Consider the following 22,010-nt stretch of genomic DNA (forward strand, 5'->3'; position numbering starts at 1 on the left):
TTATGAACAATAATTATGCATTACATTTTTATCCCTCTGCTTTAGTTTAAAAGTTGTGAGCGATTTTTATAATTAAAACCATGCATCTTAGTATTTCGCAACTTTCGACTTCATACCTAGACTGTGCTAATTCCTAGGGTAGATCTGGTTATAAATTGGAATTTCTTGGTTTATTATGAACAATAATTATGCATTACATTTTTATCCCTCTGCTTTAGTTTAAAAGTTGTGAGCGATTTTTATAATTAAAACCATGCATCTTAGTATTTCGCAACTTTCGACTTCATACCTAGACTGTGCTAATTCCTAGGGTAGATCTGGTTATAAATTGGAATTTCTTGGTTTATTATGAACAATAATTATGCATTACATTTTTATCCCTCTGCTTTAGTTTAAAAGTTGTGAGCGATTTTTATAATTAAAACCATGCATCTTAGTATTTCGCAACTTTCGACTTCATACCTAGACTGTGCTAATTCCTAGGGTAGATCTGGTTATAAATTGGAATTTCTTGGTTTATTATGAACAATAATTATGCATTACATTTTTATCCCTCTGCTTTAGTTTAAAAGTTGTGAGCGATTTTTATAATTAAAACCATGCATCTTAGTATTTCGCAACTTTCGACTTCATACCTAGACTGTGCTAAGAGCTAGGCTAAATCTGGTTATAAACTGTAATTTCTTGGTTTATTATGAACAATAATTATGCATTACATTTTTATCCCTCTGCTTTAGTTTAAAAGTTGTGAGCGATTTTTATAATTAAAACCATGCATCTTAGTATTTCGCAACTTTCGACTTCATACCTAGACTGTGCTAATTCCTAGGGTAGATCTGGTTATAAATTGGAATTTCTTGGTTTATTATGAACAATAATTATGCATTACATTTTTATCCCTCTGCTTTAGTTTAAAAGTTGTGAGCGATTTTTATAATTAAAACCATGCATCTTAGTATTTCGCAACTTTCGACTTCATACCTAGACTGTGCTAATTCCTAGGGTAGATCTGGTTATAAATTGGAATTTCTTGGTTTATTATGAACAATAATTATGCATTACATTTTTATCCCTCTGCTTTAGTTTAAAAGTTGTGAGCGATTTTTATAATTAAAACCATGCATCTTAGTATTTCGCAACTTTCGACTTCATACCTAGACTGTGCTAATTCCTAGGGTAGATCTGGTTATAAATTGGAATTTCTTGGTTTATTATGAACAATAATTATGCATTACATTTTTATCCCTCTGCTTTAGTTTAAAAGTTGTGAGCGATTTTTATAATTAAAACCATGCATCTTAGTATTTCGCAACTTTCGACTTCATACCTAGACTGTGCTAAGAGCTAGGCTAAATCTGGTTATAAACTGTAATTTCTTGGTTTATTATGAACAATAATTATGCATTACATTTTTATCCCTCTGCTTTAGTTTAAAAGTTGTGAGCGATTTTTATAATTAAAACCATGCATCTTAGTATTTCGCAACTTTCGACTTCATACCTAGACTGTGCTAATTCCTAGGGTAGATCTGGTTATAAATTGGAATTTCTTGGTTTATTATGAACAATAATTATGCATTACATTTTTATCCCTCTGCTTTAGTTTAAAAGTTGTGAGCGATTTTTATAATTAAAACCATGCATCTTAGTATTTCGCAACTTTCGACTTCATACCTAGACTGTGCTAATTCCTAGGGTAGATCTGGTTATAAATTGGAATTTCTTGGTTTATTATGAACAATAATTATGCATTACATTTTTATCCCTCTGCTTTAGTTTAAAAGTTGTGAGCGATTTTTATAATTAAAACCATGCATCTTAGTATTTCGCAACTTTCGACTTCATACCTAGACTGTGCTAATTCCTAGGGTAGATCTGGTTATAAATTGGAATTTCTTGGTTTATTATGAACAATAATTATGCATTACATTTTTATCCCTCTGCTTTAGTTTAAAAGTTGTGAGCGATTTTTATAATTAAAACCATGCATCTTAGTATTTCGCAACTTTCGACTTCATACCTAGACTGTGCTAATTCCTAGGGTAGATCTGGTTATAAATTGGAATTTCTTGGTTTATTATGAACAATAATTATGCATTACATTTTTATCCCTCTGCTTTAGTTTAAAAGTTGTGAGCGATTTTTATAATTAAAACCATGCATCTTAGTATTTCGCAACTTTCGACTTCATACCTAGACTGTGCTAATTCCTAGGGTAGATCTGGTTATAAATTGGAATTTCTTGGTTTATTATGAACAATAATTATGCATTACATTTTTATCCCTCTGCTTTAGTTTAAAAGTTGTGAGCGATTTTTATAATTAAAACCATGCATCTTAGTATTTCGCAACTTTCGACTTCATACCTAGACTGTGCTAATTCCTAGGGTAGATCTGGTTATAAATTGTAATTTCTTGGTTTATTATGAACAATAATTATGCATTACATTTTTATCCCTCTGCTTTAGTTTAAAAGTTGTGAGCGATTTTTATAATTAAAACCATGCATCTTAGTATTTCGCAACTTTCGACTTCATACCTAGACTGTGCTAACTGCTAGACTAGATCTGGTTATAAATTGTAATTTCTTGGTTTATTATGAACAATAATTATGCATTACATTTTTATCCCTCTGCTTTAGTTTAAAAGTTGTGAGCGATTTTTATAATTAAAACCATGCATCTTAGTATTTCGCAACTTTCGACTTCATACCTAGACTGTGCTAACAGCTAGGTTAGATCTGGTTATAAATTGTAATTTCTCGGTTTATTATGAACAATAATTATGCATTACATTTTTATCCCTCTGCTTTAGTTTAAAAGTTGTGAGCGATTTTTATAATTAAAACCATGCATCTTAGTATTTCGCAACTTTCGACTTCATACCTAGACTGTGCTAACTGCTAGACTAGATCTGGTTATAAATTGTAATTTCTTGGTTTATTATGAACAATAATTATGCATTACATTTTTATCCCTCTGCTTTAGTTTAAAAGTTGTGAGCGATTTTTATAATTAAAACCATGCATCTTAGTATTTCGCAACTTTCGACTTCATACCTAGACTGTGCTAACTGCTAGACTAGATCTGGTTATAAATTGTAATTTCTTGGTTTATTATGAACAATAATTATGCATTACATTTTTATCCCTCTGCTTTAGTTTAAAAGTTGTGAGCGATTTTTATAATTAAAACCATGCATCTTAGTATTTCGCAACTTTCGACTTCATACCTAGACTGTGCTAACAGCTAGGTTAGATCTGGTTATAAATTGTAATTTCTCGGTTTATTATGAACAATAATTATGCATTACATTTTTATCCCTCTGCTTTAGTTTAAAAGTTGTGAGCGATTTTTATAATTAAAACCATGCATCTTAGTATTTCGCAACTTTCGACTTCATACCTAGACTGTGCTAACAGCTAGGTTAGATCTGGTTATAAATTGTAATTTCTCGGTTTATTATGAACAATAATTATGCATTACATTTTTATCCCTCTGCTTTAGTTTAAAAGTTGTCAGCGATTTTTATAATTAAAACCATGCATCTTAGTATTTCGCAACTTTCGACTTCATACCTAGACTGTGCTAACTGCTAGACTAGATCTGGTTATAAATTGTAATTTCTTGGTTTATTATGAACAATAATTATGCATTACATTTTTATCCCTCTGCTTTAGTTTAAAAGTTGTGAGCGATTTTTATAATTAAAACCATGCATCTTAGTATTTCGCAACTTTCGACTTCATACCTAGACTGTGCTAACAGCTAGGTTAGATCTGGTTATAAATTGTAATTTCTCGGTTTATTATGAACAATAATTATGCATTACATTTTTATCCCTCTGCTTTAGTTTAAAAGTTGTGAGCGATTTTTATAATTAAAACCATGCATCTTAGTATTTCGCAACTTTCGACTTCATACCTAGACTGTGCTAACAGCTAGGTTAGATCTGGTTATAAATTGTAATTTCTCGGTTTATTATGAACAATAATTATGCATTACATTTTTATCCCTCTGCTTTAGTTTAAAAGTTGTCAGCGATTTTTATAATTAAAACCGTGTATCTTAGCATTTCGTAGACTTTCACAAACACGGTGTTATTCTGAGGGCTGCACAAATTTAACAGAAACGAATTAAGAACATGAACTTTGTAGTTTCGATAGAAGAAACTAAGACGAATCCAATGACGTATACGTCTTAATAATCGTGGACATCTTTTACGAGTTATCACCACCTAAAATCAGGTAACTTTTGTGTTATTTTAGCGAGTTTCATCATTCAGTTATAATCAAAATAGTGGGCCAACTTCGCATGGATAAGTTATCCATGAAAAATCCAAGTCATCCCAGATTTATGTTTCACTTCTTGAAACTTTCAACAATTAAAATTTGATCAAATTAATTATCTTTGCGACGTTGTAAATATTATCTCCCTGTGGATTTCTCATAACCACAAAGTTTCGGACCTGCGCCGTTTCAGGAGCAAGGATCCACCTGTGGACACTATATGGTTCGACACAGTAAGTTTTTATCCGTCGCAGAGGTCGATTCCGTTTCGTTTCGAAGCTGTGGGAGCGCGTTCGTTCTTAAATTAGTGAGAAGAGAAATGGATCGAGAAGAAACTGTAAGTTTATCTATCTTTTATTATATTTATTTAAATATCGTTTGGTAAATTAATTATATTTGAGTCCCCCCATTTAATGCTTTTATGAAGGAAACCACAAAGGGACTTCCAAGCCGAGTACAATCTTTGTAAAGGGTCAAAGGGTACTCAAACGAACAGGGATAAAAGGAGTTAAGGTTCTCGTAGTGACTGGGGTAGATAATTTAACAAGCACGTTTGAACTTTAATAACGTTTCTTTTTATGAATTGATTAAAAGAAATATAAATCTTATAAAGTTATTATAGCATAGATAGAAATAGATAGGAAAATAAAATTATAAATTTAAATTTTAATAAATCATTCATAGACTTGTAAAATTTAAAGTTTTTAGTAAACTTAGTCCGAAACAAATAAGATGATTCTGCACGAAAGATTTCACCAGTAGGTAGTTTTCACCGATAGTGTGTCTAAAAAGATTTTAGACACACTACCAAGTAAATACAGAACTTTTAGAGAAGCTTGGTTGGAAATTTATCATTAAGGTTGATTAATGAAGAAAATAACCTTAACGCAACAGAAACTGAAGAAGACGCCTTAGCTGCAACCTCAATAAGAAACCAGAAAAGAAGTTTGATAAATTGTAAACAAAAAAGCTATTTTGCCAAACATGACAAAAACAAAATAGTAAAGCAGCAGTAATAAGAGGAAGTAACATAATGCTACTACTCTCAAAAAATAGGGCAATTTATCTTATATCGATTTGCCAAATACCAAATTTTTTGCTACTATATTTTGTTTATTATCAGAACGTTAATTCTCTGATTAACTCTTGCTCTCAGATGTAGTATTGCAAAAAACACGTAATAAATTTCGTTATTTTACAAGTTCTTAATGGTAACAACCTGGAATCGGAGCATTTTATTCAAAAAAACTTAATATAAAAGTTGTAGCAAATATTATTCTTACCAATATTGCTCTCTTTTACTTTTACCCTCAAATGCGTCAATATCGAGAAAAATACGAAAATATGAAATTTTAAAGAATTCGGTGTATTACTAATAGTTAATGGTAGCACTCGGGAATCCTAATATGTTATAAAAAAACTTTTAATATAAAAGTTGTTGCAAATTTTATTCCTACCAATATTGCTCTCTTTTACTTTTGCTCTCAGATGCGTCAATATCGAGAAAAATACAAAAATATGAAATTTTAAAAAATTCGTTGTTTTATTAGCAGATAATGGTAGCATTCGGGAATCGGAACATGTTACAAAAAAACTTTTTGAACAAAAGTTGTAGCAAATTTAATTCTTACCAATATTGCTGTCTTTTACTTTTGCTCTCAAATGCGTCAATATTGAGAAATATACGAAAATATGAAATTTTTAAGATTTTGTTGTTTTACTAGGTTAATGGTGGTAGCACTCGGGAAATGGAATATGTTACAAAAAAACTTTTAGAACAAAAGTTGTAGCTAAGTTAATTCTTATCAATATTACTCTCTTTTACTTTTGCCCTCAAATGCGTCAATATCGAGAAAAATACTAAAATATGAAAATTTAAAAAATTCGGTGTATTACTAATAGTTAATGGTAGCACTCGGGAATCCTAATATGTTATAAAAAAAACTTTTAATATAAAAGTTGTTGCAAATTTTATTCCTACTAATATTGCTCTCTTTTAGTTTTGCTCTCAAATGCGTCAATATCGAGAAATATACGAAAATATGAAAATTTGAAGAATTCGTTGTTTTATTAGCAGATAATGGTAGGATTCGGGAATCGGAACATGTTACAAAAAAACTTTTAGAACAAAAGTTGTAGCAAATTTAATTCTTACCAATACTGCTCTCTTTTACTTTTGCTCTTAAATGCGTCAATATCGAGAAAAATACTAAAATATGAAAATTTAAAAAATTCGGTGTATTACTAATAGTTAATGGTAGCACTCGGGAATCCTAATATGTTATAAAAAAACTTTTAATATAAAAGTTGTTGCAAATTTTATTCCTACTAATATTGCTCTCTTTTAGTTTTGCTCTCAAATGCGTCAATATCGAGAAATATACGAAAATATGAAATTTTTAAGAATTTGTTGGTTTACTAGGTTAATGGTAGCACTCGGGAATCGAAGCATGTTACAAAAAAACTTTTAGAATAAAAGTTGTAGCAAATTTAATTCTTACCAATATTACTCTCTTTTACTTTTGCCCTCAAATGTATCAATAACGAGAAAAATACAAAAATATGAAAATTTGAAGAATTCGGTGTATTACTAATAGTTAATGGTAGCACTCGGGAATCCTAATATGTTATAAAAAAACTTTTAAAATAAAAGTTGTTGCAAATTTTATTCCTATCAATATTGCTCTCTTTTACTTTTGCTCTCAGATGCGTCAATATCGAGAAATATACGAAAATATGGAATGTTTAAGAATTTGTTGTTTTACTAGGTTAATGGTAGCACTCGGAAATCGGGACATGTTACAAAAAAACTTTTTGAACAAAAGTTGTGGCAAATTTAGTTCTTACCAATATTGCTCTCTTTTAGTTTTGCTCTCAGATACGTCAATATTAAGAAATATAGGAAAATATGAAATTTTTAAGAATTTGTTGTTTTACTAGGTTAATTAATGGTAGCACTCGGGAATCGGAACATGTTACAAAAAAACTTTTTGAACAAAAGTTGTGGCAAATTTAGTTCTTACCAATATTGCTCTCTTTTACCTTTGCCCTCAAGTGCGTCAATATCGAGAAATATACGAAAATATGAAAATTTGAAGAATTCGGTGTATTATTAATAGTTAATGGTAGCAATCGGGAATCGGAACATGTTACAAAAAAACTTTTTGAACAAAAGTTGTAGCAAATTTAATTCTTACCAATATTGCTCTCTTTTAGTTTTGCTCTCAGATACGTCAATATTAAGAAATATAGGAAAATATGAAATTTTTAAGAATTTGTTGTTTTACTAGGTTAATTAATGGTAGCACTCGGGAATCGGAACATGTTACAAAAAAACTTTTTGAACAAAAGTTGTGGCAAATTTAGTTCTTACCAATATTGCTCTCTTTTACTTTTGCCCTCAAGTGCGTCAATATCGAGAAATATACGAAAATATGAAAATTTGAAGAATTCGGTGTATTATTAATAGTTAATGGTAGCAATCAGGAATCCTAATATGTTATAAAAAAACTTTTAATATAAAAGTTGTTGCAAATTTTATTCCTACCAATATTGCTCTCTTTTAGTTTTGCTCTCAGATGCGTCAATATTAAGAAATATAGGAAAATATGAAATTTTTAAGAATTTGTTGTTTTACTAGGTTAATTAATGGTAGCACTCGGGAATCGGAACATGTTACAAAAAAACTTTTTGAACAAAAGTTGTGGCAAATTTAGTTCTTACCAATATTGCTCTCTTTTACTTTTGCCCTCAAGTGCGTCAATATCGAGAAATATACGAAAATATGAAAATTTGAAGAATTCGGTGTATTATTAATAGTTAATGGTAGCAATCGGGAATCGGAACATGTTACAAAAAAACTTTTTGAACAAAAGTTGTAGCAAATTTAATTCTTACCAATATTGCTCTCTTTTAGTTTTGCTCTCAGATGCGTCAATATTAAGAAATATAGGAAGATATGAAATTTTTAAGAATTTGTTGTTTTACTAGGTTAATTAATGGTAGCACTCGGGAATCGGAACATGTTACAAAAAAACTTTTTGAACAAAAGTTGTGGCAAATTTAGTTCTTACCAATATTGCTCTCTTTTACGTTTGCCCTCAAATGTGTCATTATTGAGAAATATACGAAAATATGAAATTTTAAAGAATTCGTTGTTTTACTAGCAGATAATAGTAGCATTCGGGAATCGGAACATGTTACAAAAAAACTTTTAGAACAAAAGTTGTAGCAAATTTAATTCTTACCAATATTGCTCTCTTTTACTTTTGCTCTCAAATGCGTCAATATCGAGAAAAATATAAAAATATGAAAATTTAAAAAATTCGGTGTATTACTAATAATTAATGGTAGCACTCGGGAATCCTAATATGTTATAAAAAAACTTTTAATATAAAAGTTATTGCAAATTTTATTCCTACTAATATTGCTCTCTTTTAGTTTTGCTCTCAAATGCGTCAATATCGAGAAAAATACAAAAATATGAAAATTTGAAGAATTCGGTGTATTACAAATAGTTAATCGTAGCACTCGGGAATCCTAATATGTTATAAAAAAACTTTTAATACAAAAGTTGTTGCAAATTTTATTCCTACTAATATTGCTCTCTTTTAGTTTTGCTCTCAAATGCGTCAATATCGAGAAATATACGAAAATATGAAATTTTTAAGAATTTGTTGTTTTACTAGGTTAATGGTAGCACTCGGGAATCGGAGCATGTTACAAAAAAACTTTTAGAACAAAAGTTGTGGCAAATTTAATTCTTAACAATATTGCTCTCTTTTACTTTTGCTCTTAAATGCGTCAATATCGAGAAAAATAGGAAAATATGAAAATTTGAAGAATTCAGTATATTACTAACAGTTAATGATAGCACTCGGGAATCCTAATATGTTATAAAAAAACTTTTAAAATAAAAGTTGTTGCAAATTTTATTCCTACCAATATTGCTCTCTTTTACTTTTGCTCTCAGATGCGTCAATATCGAGAAATATACGAAAATATGAAATGTTTAAGAATTTGTTGTTTTACTAGGTTAATGGTAGCACTCGGGAATCGGAATACGTTACAAAAAAACTTATTGAACAAAAGTTGTAGCAAATTTAATTCTTACCAATATTGCTCTGTTTTACTTTTGCTCTCAGATGCATAGATATCGAGAAAAAGCCGAAAATATGAAAATTTGATGAATTTCGTTGACAAATTTTTTTGAACAAAATTGTTTGGATTATAAAACTATAACCAATTGAGGATATAAAAGAATGTTTGTGGTTAGGTTATACAAAATATTAAGCTTCTAGCGTTCACAGTTTATTTTATAAAAATTATTAAATATTACCATTAAAATTTGATTTTTATTAAAAAAGTTGATTTAGGAAAAAATCTTTTTTCTTTATAACTATTTGGAAGTAAGTAATCAAACTTTTTTAGGTTGTAAAAGAATATTTGAAGTTAACTTATACGAAATATTAAGTTTCCAGGCTTAATATTTTTTTAATAAAAGTTTTAAAAGTTGCCATCGTAATTTTACGTTTAATATAAATGAGGTTAAACACAAAAAATTTGTTGACACAGTTTTTTTCAAACTGTATGATATTATAATTAGAGAGCTTCAATAAGATCCAATATAGCTTGGTAACTACAAAAGTATTGGATTTGGTACAAAATTAGATTTGGTATTAAATAGATGATCGCTTAATTATAATACAATTCATCAGAAATTAATTTTTGTAAACTAACGTAAACACTATTTTCACGTCGACAATTTCGTTAGTCAATTTGCCAATTTTTTCTGGAAAATCGGGAGAGAACGTAATCGAATTTTCAACAAAAAATGACAACGAACTGGAGTAGCAGAGTGGAAACAAACTTTAACCGCCGCTGCTTTTAAGTGTTTGATTACCGGTCTAACAGTTCAGTTTTTTAACGCTAAGTCCTACTTCAAAACATTTGTTCATAAATTTAAATTAAAATATGTTAGGTAAAATATGTTTCGTTTACAAATATGTTTACAAATTATTCTAAAAGTTCTGAAAATGCTTTAAAATCCTAAGAAATTCTTGTTCACCTCTGAAATTCCAAAAAGTTCGTTTTTAAGCATTTGAACATTTCTGGAAGTATCTAGAAATGTATAAAAATCATTGGAAATCTATAGATACCTTTGAAAATTTTAAGGTATTTGCTGTAAATCTTTGAAAATTCTTTCCTCTAATAATGAAGCATTTGGAATGATTTTAAAACATGAATAATTTTGTCTAATCATAAGGAATAGTTCTTGTAAACATCTTCTGTATAAATCCTCAAATATCCTTAAAAGTATTAAGTATCTCGTTATATACGCATCTACGAGTAAAAGTGCAAGAGAGCAATATTGTTAACAATAAAATTTGCTACAACTTTTGTTTAAAAGGTTTTTTTTGTAACATTCTCCGATACCCGAGTCTTACCATTAACTATTTATAAATTAACGAAATTCATCAAATTTTCATATTCGTATTTATCTCAATATCTATGCATCTAGAGCAAAAGTGCAAGAGAGCAATATTGTTAACAATTAAATTTGCTACAACTTTTGTTTTAAAAGTTTTTTTCTAATATGCGCCGATACCCGAGTCTTATCATTAACATTTTTTAAAATAACGAAATTCATCAAATTTTCATATTTACATTTATCTCAATATCTACGCATCTGCGAGCAAAAGTGCAAGAGAGCAATATTGTTAACAATAAAATTTGCTACAACTTTTGTTTAAAAGGTTTTTTTGTAACATTCTCCGATACCCGAGTCTTACCATTAACTATCTATAAAATAACGAAATTTATCAAATTTTCATATTCTAGTGCTTATCTCGTTATCTACGCATCTACGAGTAAAAGTACAAGAGAACAATATTGTTAGCAATAAAATTTGCTACAACTTTTGTTTTAAAAGTTTTTTTGTAACATGCGCCGATACCCGAGTCTTACCATTAACTCTCTATAAAACAACGAAATTTATCAAATTTTCTTATTCTCGAGTTTTTCTCGATATCTGCGCATCTGCGAGCAAAAGTGCAAGAGAGCAATATTGTTAACAATTAAATTTGCTACAAGTTTTGTTTTAAAAGTTTTTTTTTAATATGCGCCTATACCCGAGTCTTACCATTAACTATTTATAAATTAACGAAATTCATCAAATTTTCATATTCGTATTTCTCTCAAAATCTATACATCTGACAGCAAAAGTGCAAGAGAGCAATATTGTTAACAATAAAATTTGTTACAACTTTTGTTTCAAAAGTTTTTTTGCAACATGCGCCGATACCCGAGTCTTACCATTAACTCTCTATAAAATAACGAAATTTATCAAATTTTCATATTGTCGTGTTTTTCTCGATATCTATGCATCTACGAGTAAATGTGCAAGAGAGCAATATTGTTAGCAATAAAATTTGCTACAACTTTTGTTTGAAAAGTTTTTTTCTAATATGGGCCGATACCCGAGTCTTACCATTAATTATTTATAAATTAACGAAATTCATCAAATTTTCATATTCGTATTTCTCTCAAAATCTATACATCTGAGAGCAAAAGTGCAAGAGAGCAATATTGTTAACAATAAAATTTGTTACAACTTTTGTTTCAAAAGTTTTTTTGCAACATGCGCCGATACCCGACTCTTACCATTAACTATCTATAAAATAACGGCATTTATCAAATTTTCATATTCTCGTGTTTATCTCGATATCTACGCATCTACGAGTAAAAGTGCAAGAGAGCAATATTGTTAACAATAAAATTTGCTACAACTTTTGTTTTAAAAGTTTTTTTCTAATATGCGCCGATACCCGAGTCTTACCATTAACTATCTATAAAATAACGAAATTTATCAAATTTTCATATTCTCGTGCTTTTCTCGATATCTACGCATCTGCGAGCAAAAGTGCAAGAGAGCAATATTGTTAACAATAAAATTTGCCACAGCTTTTGTTTAAAAGGTTTTTTCGTAACATTCTCCGATACCCGAGTCTTACCATTAACTATTTATAAAATAACGAAATTTATCAAATTTTCATATTGTCGTGTTTTTCTCGATATCTATGCATCTACAAGTAAAAGTGCAAGAGAGCAATATTGTTAGCAATTAAATTTGCTACAACTTTTGTTTTAAAAGTTTTTTTCTAATATGCGCGGATACCCGAGTCTTATCATTAACATTTTTTAAAATAACGAAATTCATCAAATTTTCATATTTACATTTATCTCAATATCTATGCATCTGAGAGCAAAAGTGCAACAGAGCAATATTGTTAACAATTAAATTTGCTACAACTTTTGTTCTAAAAGTTCTTTTGTACCATGCGCCGATACACGAGTCTTACCATTAACTCTCTATAAAATAAAGAAATTTATCAAATTTTCATATTCTCGTGTTTTTCTCGATATCTACGCATCTGCGAGCAAAAGTGCAAGAGAGCAATATTGTTAACAATTAAATTTGCTACAACCTTTGTTCTAAAAGATTTTTTGTAACATGCTGCGATATCCTAGTCTTTATAAAATAACGAAATTTATCAAATTTTCATATTTTTGTGTTTTTCTCGATATCTACGCATTTACGAGTAAAAGTGCAAGAGAACAATATTGTTAGCAATAAAATTTGCTACAACTTTTGTTTTAAACATTTTTTTGCAACATGCGCCGATACCCGAGTCTTACCATTAACTCTCTATAAAATAACGAAATTCGTCAAATTTTTATATTCGTATTTATCTCAAAATCTATGCATCTGAGAGCAAAAGTGCAAGAGAGCAATATTGTTAACAATTAAATTTGCTACAATTTTTGTTCTAAAAGTTTTTTTGTAACATGCTCCGATACCCGAGTCTTACCATTAAATCTCTATAAAATAACGAAATTTATCAAATTTTCATATTGTCGTGTTTTTCTCGATATCTATGCATCTACGAGTAAATGTGCAAGAGAGCAATATTGTTAGCAATAAAATTTGCTACAACTTTTGTTTGAAAAGTTTTTTTCTAATATGGGCCGATACCCGAGTCTTACCATTAATTATTTATAAATTAACGAAATTCATCAAATTTTCATATTCGTATTTCTCTCAAAATCTATACATCTGAGAGCAAAAGTGCAAGAGAGCAATATTGTTAACAATAAAATTTGTTACAACTTTTGTTTCAAAAGTTTTTTTGCAACATGCGCCGATACCCGACTCTTACCATTAACTATCTATAAAATAACGACATTTATCAAATTTTCATATTCTCGTGTTTTTCTCGATATCTACGCATCTACGAGTAAAGGTGCAAGAGAGCAATATTGTTAACAATAAAATTTGCTACAACTTTTGTTTTAAAAGTTTTTTTCTAATATGCGCCGATACCCGAGTCTTACCATTAACTATCTATAAAATAACGAAATTTATCAAATTTTCATATTCTCGTGCTTTTCTCGATATCTACGCATCTGCGAGCAAAAGTGCAAGAGAGCAATATTGTTAACAATAAAATTTGCCACAACTTTTGTTTAAAAGGTTTTTTCGTAACATTCTCCGATACCCGAGTCTTACCATTAACTATTTATAAAATAACGAAATTTATCAAATTTTCATATTGTCGTGTTTTTCTCGATATCTATGCATCTACAAGTAAAAGTGCAAGAGAGCAATATTGTTAGCAATTAAATTTGCTACAACTTTTGTTTTAAAAGTTTTTTTCTAATATGCGCGGATACCCGAGTCTTATCATTAACATTTTTTAAAATAACGAAATTCATCAAATTTTCATATTTACATTTATCTCAATATCTATGCATCTGAGAGCAAAAGTGCAACAGAGCAATATTGTTAACAATTAAATTTGCTACAACTTTTGTTCTAAAAGTTCTTTTGTACCATGCGCCGATACACGAGTCTTACCATTAACTCTCTATAAAATAAAGAAATTTATCAAATTTTCATATTCTCGTGTTTTTCTCGATATCTACGCATCTGCGAGCAAAAGTGCAAGAGAGCAATATTGTTAACAATTAAATTTGCTACAACTTTTGTTTCAAAAGTTTTTTTGCAACATGCGCCGATACCCGAGTCTTACCATTAACTCTCTATAAAATAACGAAATTTATCAAATTTTCATATTCTCGTGTTTTTCTCGATATCTACGCATCTGCGAGCAAAAGTGCAAGAGAGCAATATTGTTAACAATTAAATTTGCTACAACTTTTGTTTCAAAAGTTTTTTTGCAACATGCGCCGATACCCGAGTCTTACCATTAACTATCTATAAAACAACGACATTTATCAAATTTTCATATTCTCGTGTTTTTCTCGATATCTACGCATCTACGAGTAAAAGTGCAAGAGAGCAATATTGTTAACAATAAAATTTCCTACAACTTTTGTTTTAAAAGTTTTTTTCTAATATGCGCCGATACCCGAGTCTTACTATTAACTATTTATAAAATAACGAAATTTATCAAATTTTCATATTCTCGTGCTTTTCTCGATATCTACACATCTACGAGTAAAAGTGCAAGAGAACAATATTGTTAGCAATTAAATTTGCTACAACTTTTGTTTCAAAAGTTTTTTTGCAACATGCGCCGATACCCGAGTCTTACCATTAATTCTCTATAAAATAACGAAATTTATCAAATTTTCATATTGTCGTGTTTTTCTCGATATCTATGCATCTACAAGTAAATGTGCAAGAGAGCAATATTGTTAGCAATAAAATTTGCTACAACTTTTGTTTGAAAAGTTTTTTTCTAATATGGGCCGATACCCGAGTCTTACCATTAATTATTTATAAATTAACGAAATTCATCAAATTTTCATATTCGTATTTCTCTCAAAATCTATACATCTGAGAGCAAAAGTGCAAGAGAGCAATATTGTTAACAATAAAATTTGTTACAACTTTTGTTTCAAAAGTTTTTTTGCAACATGCGCCGATACCCGACTCTTACCATTAACTATCTATAAAATAACGACATTTATAAAATTTTCATATTCTCGTGTTTTTCTCGATATCTACGCATCTACGAGTAAAAGTGCAAGAGAGCAATATTGTTAACAATAAAATTTGCTACAACTTTTGTTTTAAAAGTTTTTTTCTAATATGCGCCGATACCCGAGTCTTACCATTAACTCTCTATAAAATAACGAAATTCATCAAATTTTCATATTCGTATTTATCTCAAAATCTGTGCATCTGAGGGCAAAAGTGCAAGAGAGCAATATTGTTAACAATAAAATTTGCTACAATTTTTGTTCTAAAAGTTTTTCTGTAACATGCTCCGATACCCGAGTCTTACCATTAACTCTCTATAAAATAACGAAATTTATCAAATTTTCATGTTCTCGTGTTTTTCTCGATATCTACGCCTCTACGAGTAAAAGTGCAAGAGAACAATATCGTTAGCAATAAAATTTGCTACAATTTTTGTTCTAAAAGTTTTTTTGTAACATGCTCCGATACCCGAGTCTTACCATTGACTCTCTATAAAATAACGAAATTTATCAAATTTTCATATTCTCGTATTTTTCTCGATATCTACGCATCTGCGAGCAAAAATGCAAGAGAGCATTATTGTTAACAATTAAATTTGCTACAACTTTTGTTCTAAAAGTTTTTTTGTAACATGCTCCGATACCCGAGTCTTACCTATAAAATAACGAAATTTATAAAATTTTCATATTAGTATTTATCTCAAAATCTATGCATCTGAGAGCAAAAGTGCAAGAGAGCAATATTGTTAACAATTAAATTTGCTACAACTTTTGTTTCAAAAGTTTTTTTGCAACATGCGCCGATACCCGAGTCTTACCATTAACTCTCTATAAAATAACGAAATTTATCAAATTTTCATATTCTCGTGTTTTTCTTGATATCTACGCATCTGCGAGCAAAAGTGCAAGAGAGCAATATTGTTAACAATTAAATTTGCTACAACTTTTGTTTCAAAAGTTTTTTTGCAACATGCGCCGATACCCGAGTCTTACCATTAACTCTCTATAAAATAACGAAATTTATCAAATTTTCATATTCTCGTGTTTTTCTTGATATCTACGCATCTGCGAGCAAAAGTGCAAGAGAGCAATATTGTTAACAATTAAATTTGCTACAACTTTTGTTTCAAAAGTTTTTTTGCAACATGCGCCGATACCCGAGTCTTACCATTAACTCTCTATAAAATAACGAAATTTATCAAATTTTCATATTCTCGTGTTTTTCTTGATATCTACGCATCTGCGAGCAAAAGTGCAAGAGAGCAATATTGTTAACAATTAAATTTGCTACAACTTTTGTTTCAAAAGTTTTTTTGCAACATGCGCCGATACCCGAGTCTTACCATTAACTCTCTATAAAATAACGAAATTTATCAAATTTTCATATTCTCGTGTTTTTCTTGATATCTACGCATCTGCGAGCAAAAGTGCAAGAGAGCAATATTGTTAACAATTAAATTTGCTACAACTTTTGTTTCAAAAGTTTTTTTGCAACATGCGCCGATACCCGAGTCTTACCATTAACTCTCTATAAAATAACGAAATTTATCAAATTTTCATATTCTCGTGTTTTTCTCGATATCTACGCATCTGCGAGCAAAAGTGCAAGAGCGCAATATTGTTAACAATTAAATTTGCTACAACTTTTGCTTAAAAAGTTTTTTTCTAATATGCGTCGATACCCGAGTCTTACCATTAACTCTCTATAAAATAACGAAATTTATCAAATTATCATATTCTCGTGTTTTTCTCGATATCTATACATCTACGAGTAAAAGTGTAAGAGAACAATATTGTTAGCAATAAAATTTGCTACAACTTTTGCGTAAAAAGTTTTTTTCTAATATGCGCCGATACCCGAGTCTTACCATTAACTATTTATAAATTAACGAAATTTATCAAATTTTCATATTCGTATTTATCTCAAAATCTATACATCTGAGAGCAAAAATGCAAGAGAGCAATATTGTTAGCAATAAAATTTGCTACAACTTTTGTTTTAAAAGTTTTTTTCTAATATGCGCCGATATCGGAGTCTCACCATTAACTTCTTGTAAAATAACAAAATTTATCAAATTTCCATACTTTCGTGCTTTTCTCGATATCTACACATCTGCGAGGAAAAGTGCAAGAGAGCAATATTGTTAACAATAAAATTTGCTACAACTTTTGTTCTATACATTTTTTTGTGTCATATTTCGATACCCGTGTGTTACCATTAATACCTTGTAAAACAACAAAATTTATCTCACATTTTCATGTTTTTCTCGAAATCTATGCATCTAAGAGCAAGAATGCAACAGAGCAATTACGAATAAAATTTACTACAACAAATTTTCATTTATGAGTTTATCATTTTTTTTGTTATGGTACAATTTTGCTTTTATATAATATTCAAGAATTGTGTTTTTATTTCTTCCGTCTGCTTTTGGAACAATTATCCTTTTTTTATTTTAACAAGGATCCTTGCCTTAAATTGGGTTATAAAACTACTTTATTTTCTTCAGCTGAAGGATCGATACTTCAACAACAAACTCGGTCCACTTCCCGAATCTCTTTTTCTATGAAAAGATTTGAAATTTAGATAAGCTTTTGATGTGTTGTGAGATAAAAATCACAAAGTAGATCGACTTCCAATATTGGCTACACTTTTATTTAACCCAAAATTATTTAATTCAAACTGATATTGAAGCCGATTTAAGGAATAATGTGTGTTGGGTAAATAAAAGAAATATTCGGTGATAAATTATCCGACAACTTCAAAACTTATCCTCATGAAAACTCAATCAATCAATCATCCTTCCACGCAATTAATCTTGAGACTTCCTTAAAGAGAATCATCAAATTCCCGAGTTACTCAAATTTCGATCGAAAAAAAAACTCTATTAAATAAATCTATTTTAATCTCTTCTCTTCCGAACGGAAGTAGAAACTAAGCCGATTTAGAGCAGCTTAAATCGCCCCTCCCAAATTGCAACCAAAGCCCCAAGAAATCTCGTCGCAAACTTGCAGCTTTTAGCATTACCTTGCCAACTTGCGGGAACCTTCTGCTTTTAAAAGTTAAATTTAGGAGTTAAATTACAAAGTTGTCTCTCACTCGGTGTCCGACAAACTTCCTCTATGAATTTGTTTGAAATTAAAGTTTGCTTGAATTGAATAGCTTTTTCTATCAATATTAAAATTAAAAAGTTCGTTTAATTAAAGCTAAAAATATCTCCCTCTTCCCCCAAGTGTATGTTTTAGTCAGATTTATTACCCCTATAAATCTGCCAAATGGAGAATTTATCACACGTTCTATATTTTTTTTACTCCATTTAGAGTGGTTTTAGAGAGTTTATCGATTTGGTGTTAAATTCACCACTCAATACAATGATGTTATGTGAGAGGAAAACATTTTTATTTTTTTTGTCTCTTGAAATATCCATGTCAATCAATAAAACGGGATGTTTACCGCAACTATATCAAATTTACATACATTTACATTTAATCCTTTTTATTTATTCAATTCAAAAAGTACATGTAAATGCTGTATTAAGTTTGAAGAACTTGCTCTACCAGCAACAAGATGTAAAATGACGATTTCTTCTAATTTTTACCATTTCGAACTTTTCTCGATATTTATGCATCTGAGAGCAAAAGTATAAAAGAGCAAAATTGTTAAAAATAATGTGTTCTACAACTTTTATACCAAAACTTTTTTTCTAAAACGTTCGGAATTCCGTATTCCATCCTATGCAAGCAACAAGATGTAAAATAACGATTTTATAAAATTTTCACTTTTTTTAATTTTTCTGGATATTTATGTATCTGAGAGCAAAAGTGTAAAAGAGCAATATCGTTAAGAATTAAATTTGCTACAACTTTTATACTAAAATTTTCTTTCTAAAACGTTCCGAATTTCTCATTCTTCCTCTACCAACAAGATGTAAAACCACGATTTCATTTAATTGTTACCTTTTCGAAATTTTTTCTATAATTTTACATCTGAGAGCAAAAGTGTAAAAGAGCAATATTATTAAGAGTGAAATTTGCTACAACTTTTATACTAAAACTTTCTTTCTAAAATATTCCGAATTCCGTATTCTATCCTATACAAGCAATAAGATGCAAAATAACGATTTTATCAAATTTTCACTTTTTTTAATTTTTCTCGATATTTATGCATCTGAGAGCAAAAGTGTAAAAGAGCAATATTGTTAAGAATGAAATTTGCTACAGCTTTTATACTAAAACTTTTTTTCTAAAACGTTCAGAATTTCTCATTCTTCCTCTATCAACAAGATGTAAAACCACGATTTTATCTAATTGTCACCTTTTCGAAATTATCTCTATAATTTTACATCTGAGGGCAAAAGTGTAAAAGAGCAATATTGTTAAGAATGAAATTTGCTGCAACTTTTATACTAAAACTTTTTCTCTAAAACATTCCGAATTTCTCATTCTTCCTCTACCAACGAGATGTAAAACCACGATTTCATCTAATTGTCAACTTTTCGAAATTTTCTCTATAATTTTACATCTGAGAGCAAAAGTGTAAAAGACCAATATCGTTAAGAATGAAATTTGCTACAACTTTTGTATTAAAACTTTTTTTCTAAAACGTTCCGAATTTCTGATTCGTCCTATACGAACAACATGCGAAACCACGATTTCATCTAATTGTCAGCTTTTCGAATTTTTCTCGATTTCTATGCATCTGCGAGTAAAAGTGTAAAAGAGCAATATTGTTAAGAATGAAATTTGCTACAACTTTTGTATTAAAACTTTTTTTCTGAAATGTTCCGAATTTCTCATTCATCCTTTACGAACAAGATGCAAAACCACGATTTCACCTAATTGTCACCTTTTCGATTCTTTCTCAATTTCTATGCATCTGAAAGTAAAAGTGTAAAAGAGCAATATTGTTAAGAATGAAATTTGCTACAACTTTTGTATTAAAACTTTTTTTCTAAAACGTTCCGAATTTCTCATTCATCCCCTACTAACAAGATGCAAAATCACGATTTTATCTAATTATCACCTTTTCGAAATTTTCTCTATACTTTTACATCTGAGAGCAAAAGTATAAAAGAGCAATATTGTTAAGAATCAAATTTGCTACAACTTTTATACTAAAACTTTTTTTCTAAAATGTTCCGAATTCCGTATTCCATCCTATACAAGCAACAATATGTAAAAGAACGATTTTATCAAATTTCTAATTTTTCTCGATATTTATGCATCTGAGAGCAAAAGTATAAAAGAGCAATATTGTTAAGAATCAAATTTGCTACAACTTTTATACTAAAACTTTTTTCTAAAACGTTCGGAATTCTATATTCCATCCTATACAAGTAACAAGATGTAAAATAACGATTTTATCAAATTTTCACTTTTTCTAATATTTCTCGATATTTATGCATCTGAGAGCAAAAGTGTAAAAGAGCAATATTGTTAAGAATCAAATTTGCAACAACTTTTCTACTAAAACTTTTTTTCTAAAACGTTTAGAATTCCGTATTCCATCCTATACAAGCAACAAGATGTAAAATAACGATTTTATCAAATCTTCACTTTTTTTAATTTTTCTCGATATTTATGCATCTGAGAGCAAAAGTGTAAAAGAGCAATATTGTTAAGAATCAAATTTGCTACAACTTTTATACTAAAACTTTTTTTCTAAAATGTTCCGAATTCCGTATTCCATCCTATACAAGCAACAATATGTAAAATAACGATTTTATCAAATTTCTAATTTTTCTCGATATTTATGCATCTGAGAGCAAAAGTGTAAAAGAGCAATATTGTTAAGAATCAAATTTGCTACAACTTTTATACTAAAACTTTTTTTCTAAAATGTTCCGAATTCCGTATTCCATCCTATACAAGCAACAATATGTAAAATAACGATTTTATCAAATTTCTAATTTTTCTCGATATTTATGCATCTGAGAGCAAAAGTGTAAAAGAGCAATATTGTTAAGAATCAAATTTGCTACAACTTTTATACTAAAACTTTTTTTCTAAAACGTTTAGAATTCCGTATTCCATCCTATACAAGCAACAAGATGTAAAATAACGATTTTATCAAATCTTCACTTTTTTTAATTTTTCTCGATATTTATGCATCTGAGAGCAAAAGTGTAAAAGAGCAATATTGTTAAGAATCAAATTTGCTACAACTTTTATACTAAAACTTTTTTTCTAAAATGTTGTGAAATCCGTATTCCATCCTATGCAAGCAACAAGATGCAAAATAACGATTTTATCAAATTTTCACTTTTTCTAATTTTTCTCGTTATTTATGCATCTGAGAGCAAAAGTGTAAAAGAGCAATAGTGTTAAGAATCAAATTTGCTATAACTTTTATATTAAAACTGTTTTTCTAAAATGTTGTGAAATCCGTATTCCATCCTATGCAAGCAACAAGATGCAAAATAACGATTTTATCAAATTTTCACTTTTTCTAATTTTTCTCGTTATTTATGCATCTGAGAGCAAAAGTGTAAAAGAGCAATAGTGTTAAGAATCAAATTTGCTATAACTTTTATACTAAAACTTTTTTTCTAAAATGTTGTGAAATCCGTATTCCATCCTATGTAAGCAACAAGATGCAAAATAACGATTTTATCAAATTTTCACTTTTTCTAATTTTTCTCGTTATTTATGCATCTGAGAGCAAAAGTGTAAAAGAGCAATAGTGTTAAGAATCAAATTTGCTATAACTTTTATATTAA

The 22,010-nt window shown here is 29.2% G+C and overlaps 1 protein-coding gene across 1 annotated transcript in view; it reads left to right on the plus strand.

Annotated features, from left to right (window-relative positions):
* Positions 1–4,523: 4,523 nt before the first annotated feature.
* The window catches only part of LOC111421536 (uncharacterized), a 111,301-nt gene continuing 93,814 nt past the window's right edge, over positions 4,524–22,010 (plus strand). Inside the window, exon 1 of the mRNA XM_071199176.1 lies at positions 4,524–4,624. Within this exon, the coding sequence (XP_071055277.1) occupies positions 4,607–4,624 (18 nt within the window). The 5' untranslated portion in view covers positions 4,524–4,606. The remainder of the gene's footprint in view (positions 4,625–22,010) is intronic.

This window comes from Onthophagus taurus, chromosome 10, assembly GCF_036711975.1.
Source record: "Onthophagus taurus isolate NC chromosome 10, IU_Otau_3.0, whole genome shotgun sequence".
NCBI classification, from domain to species: domain Eukaryota; kingdom Metazoa; phylum Arthropoda; class Insecta; order Coleoptera; family Scarabaeidae; genus Onthophagus; species Onthophagus taurus.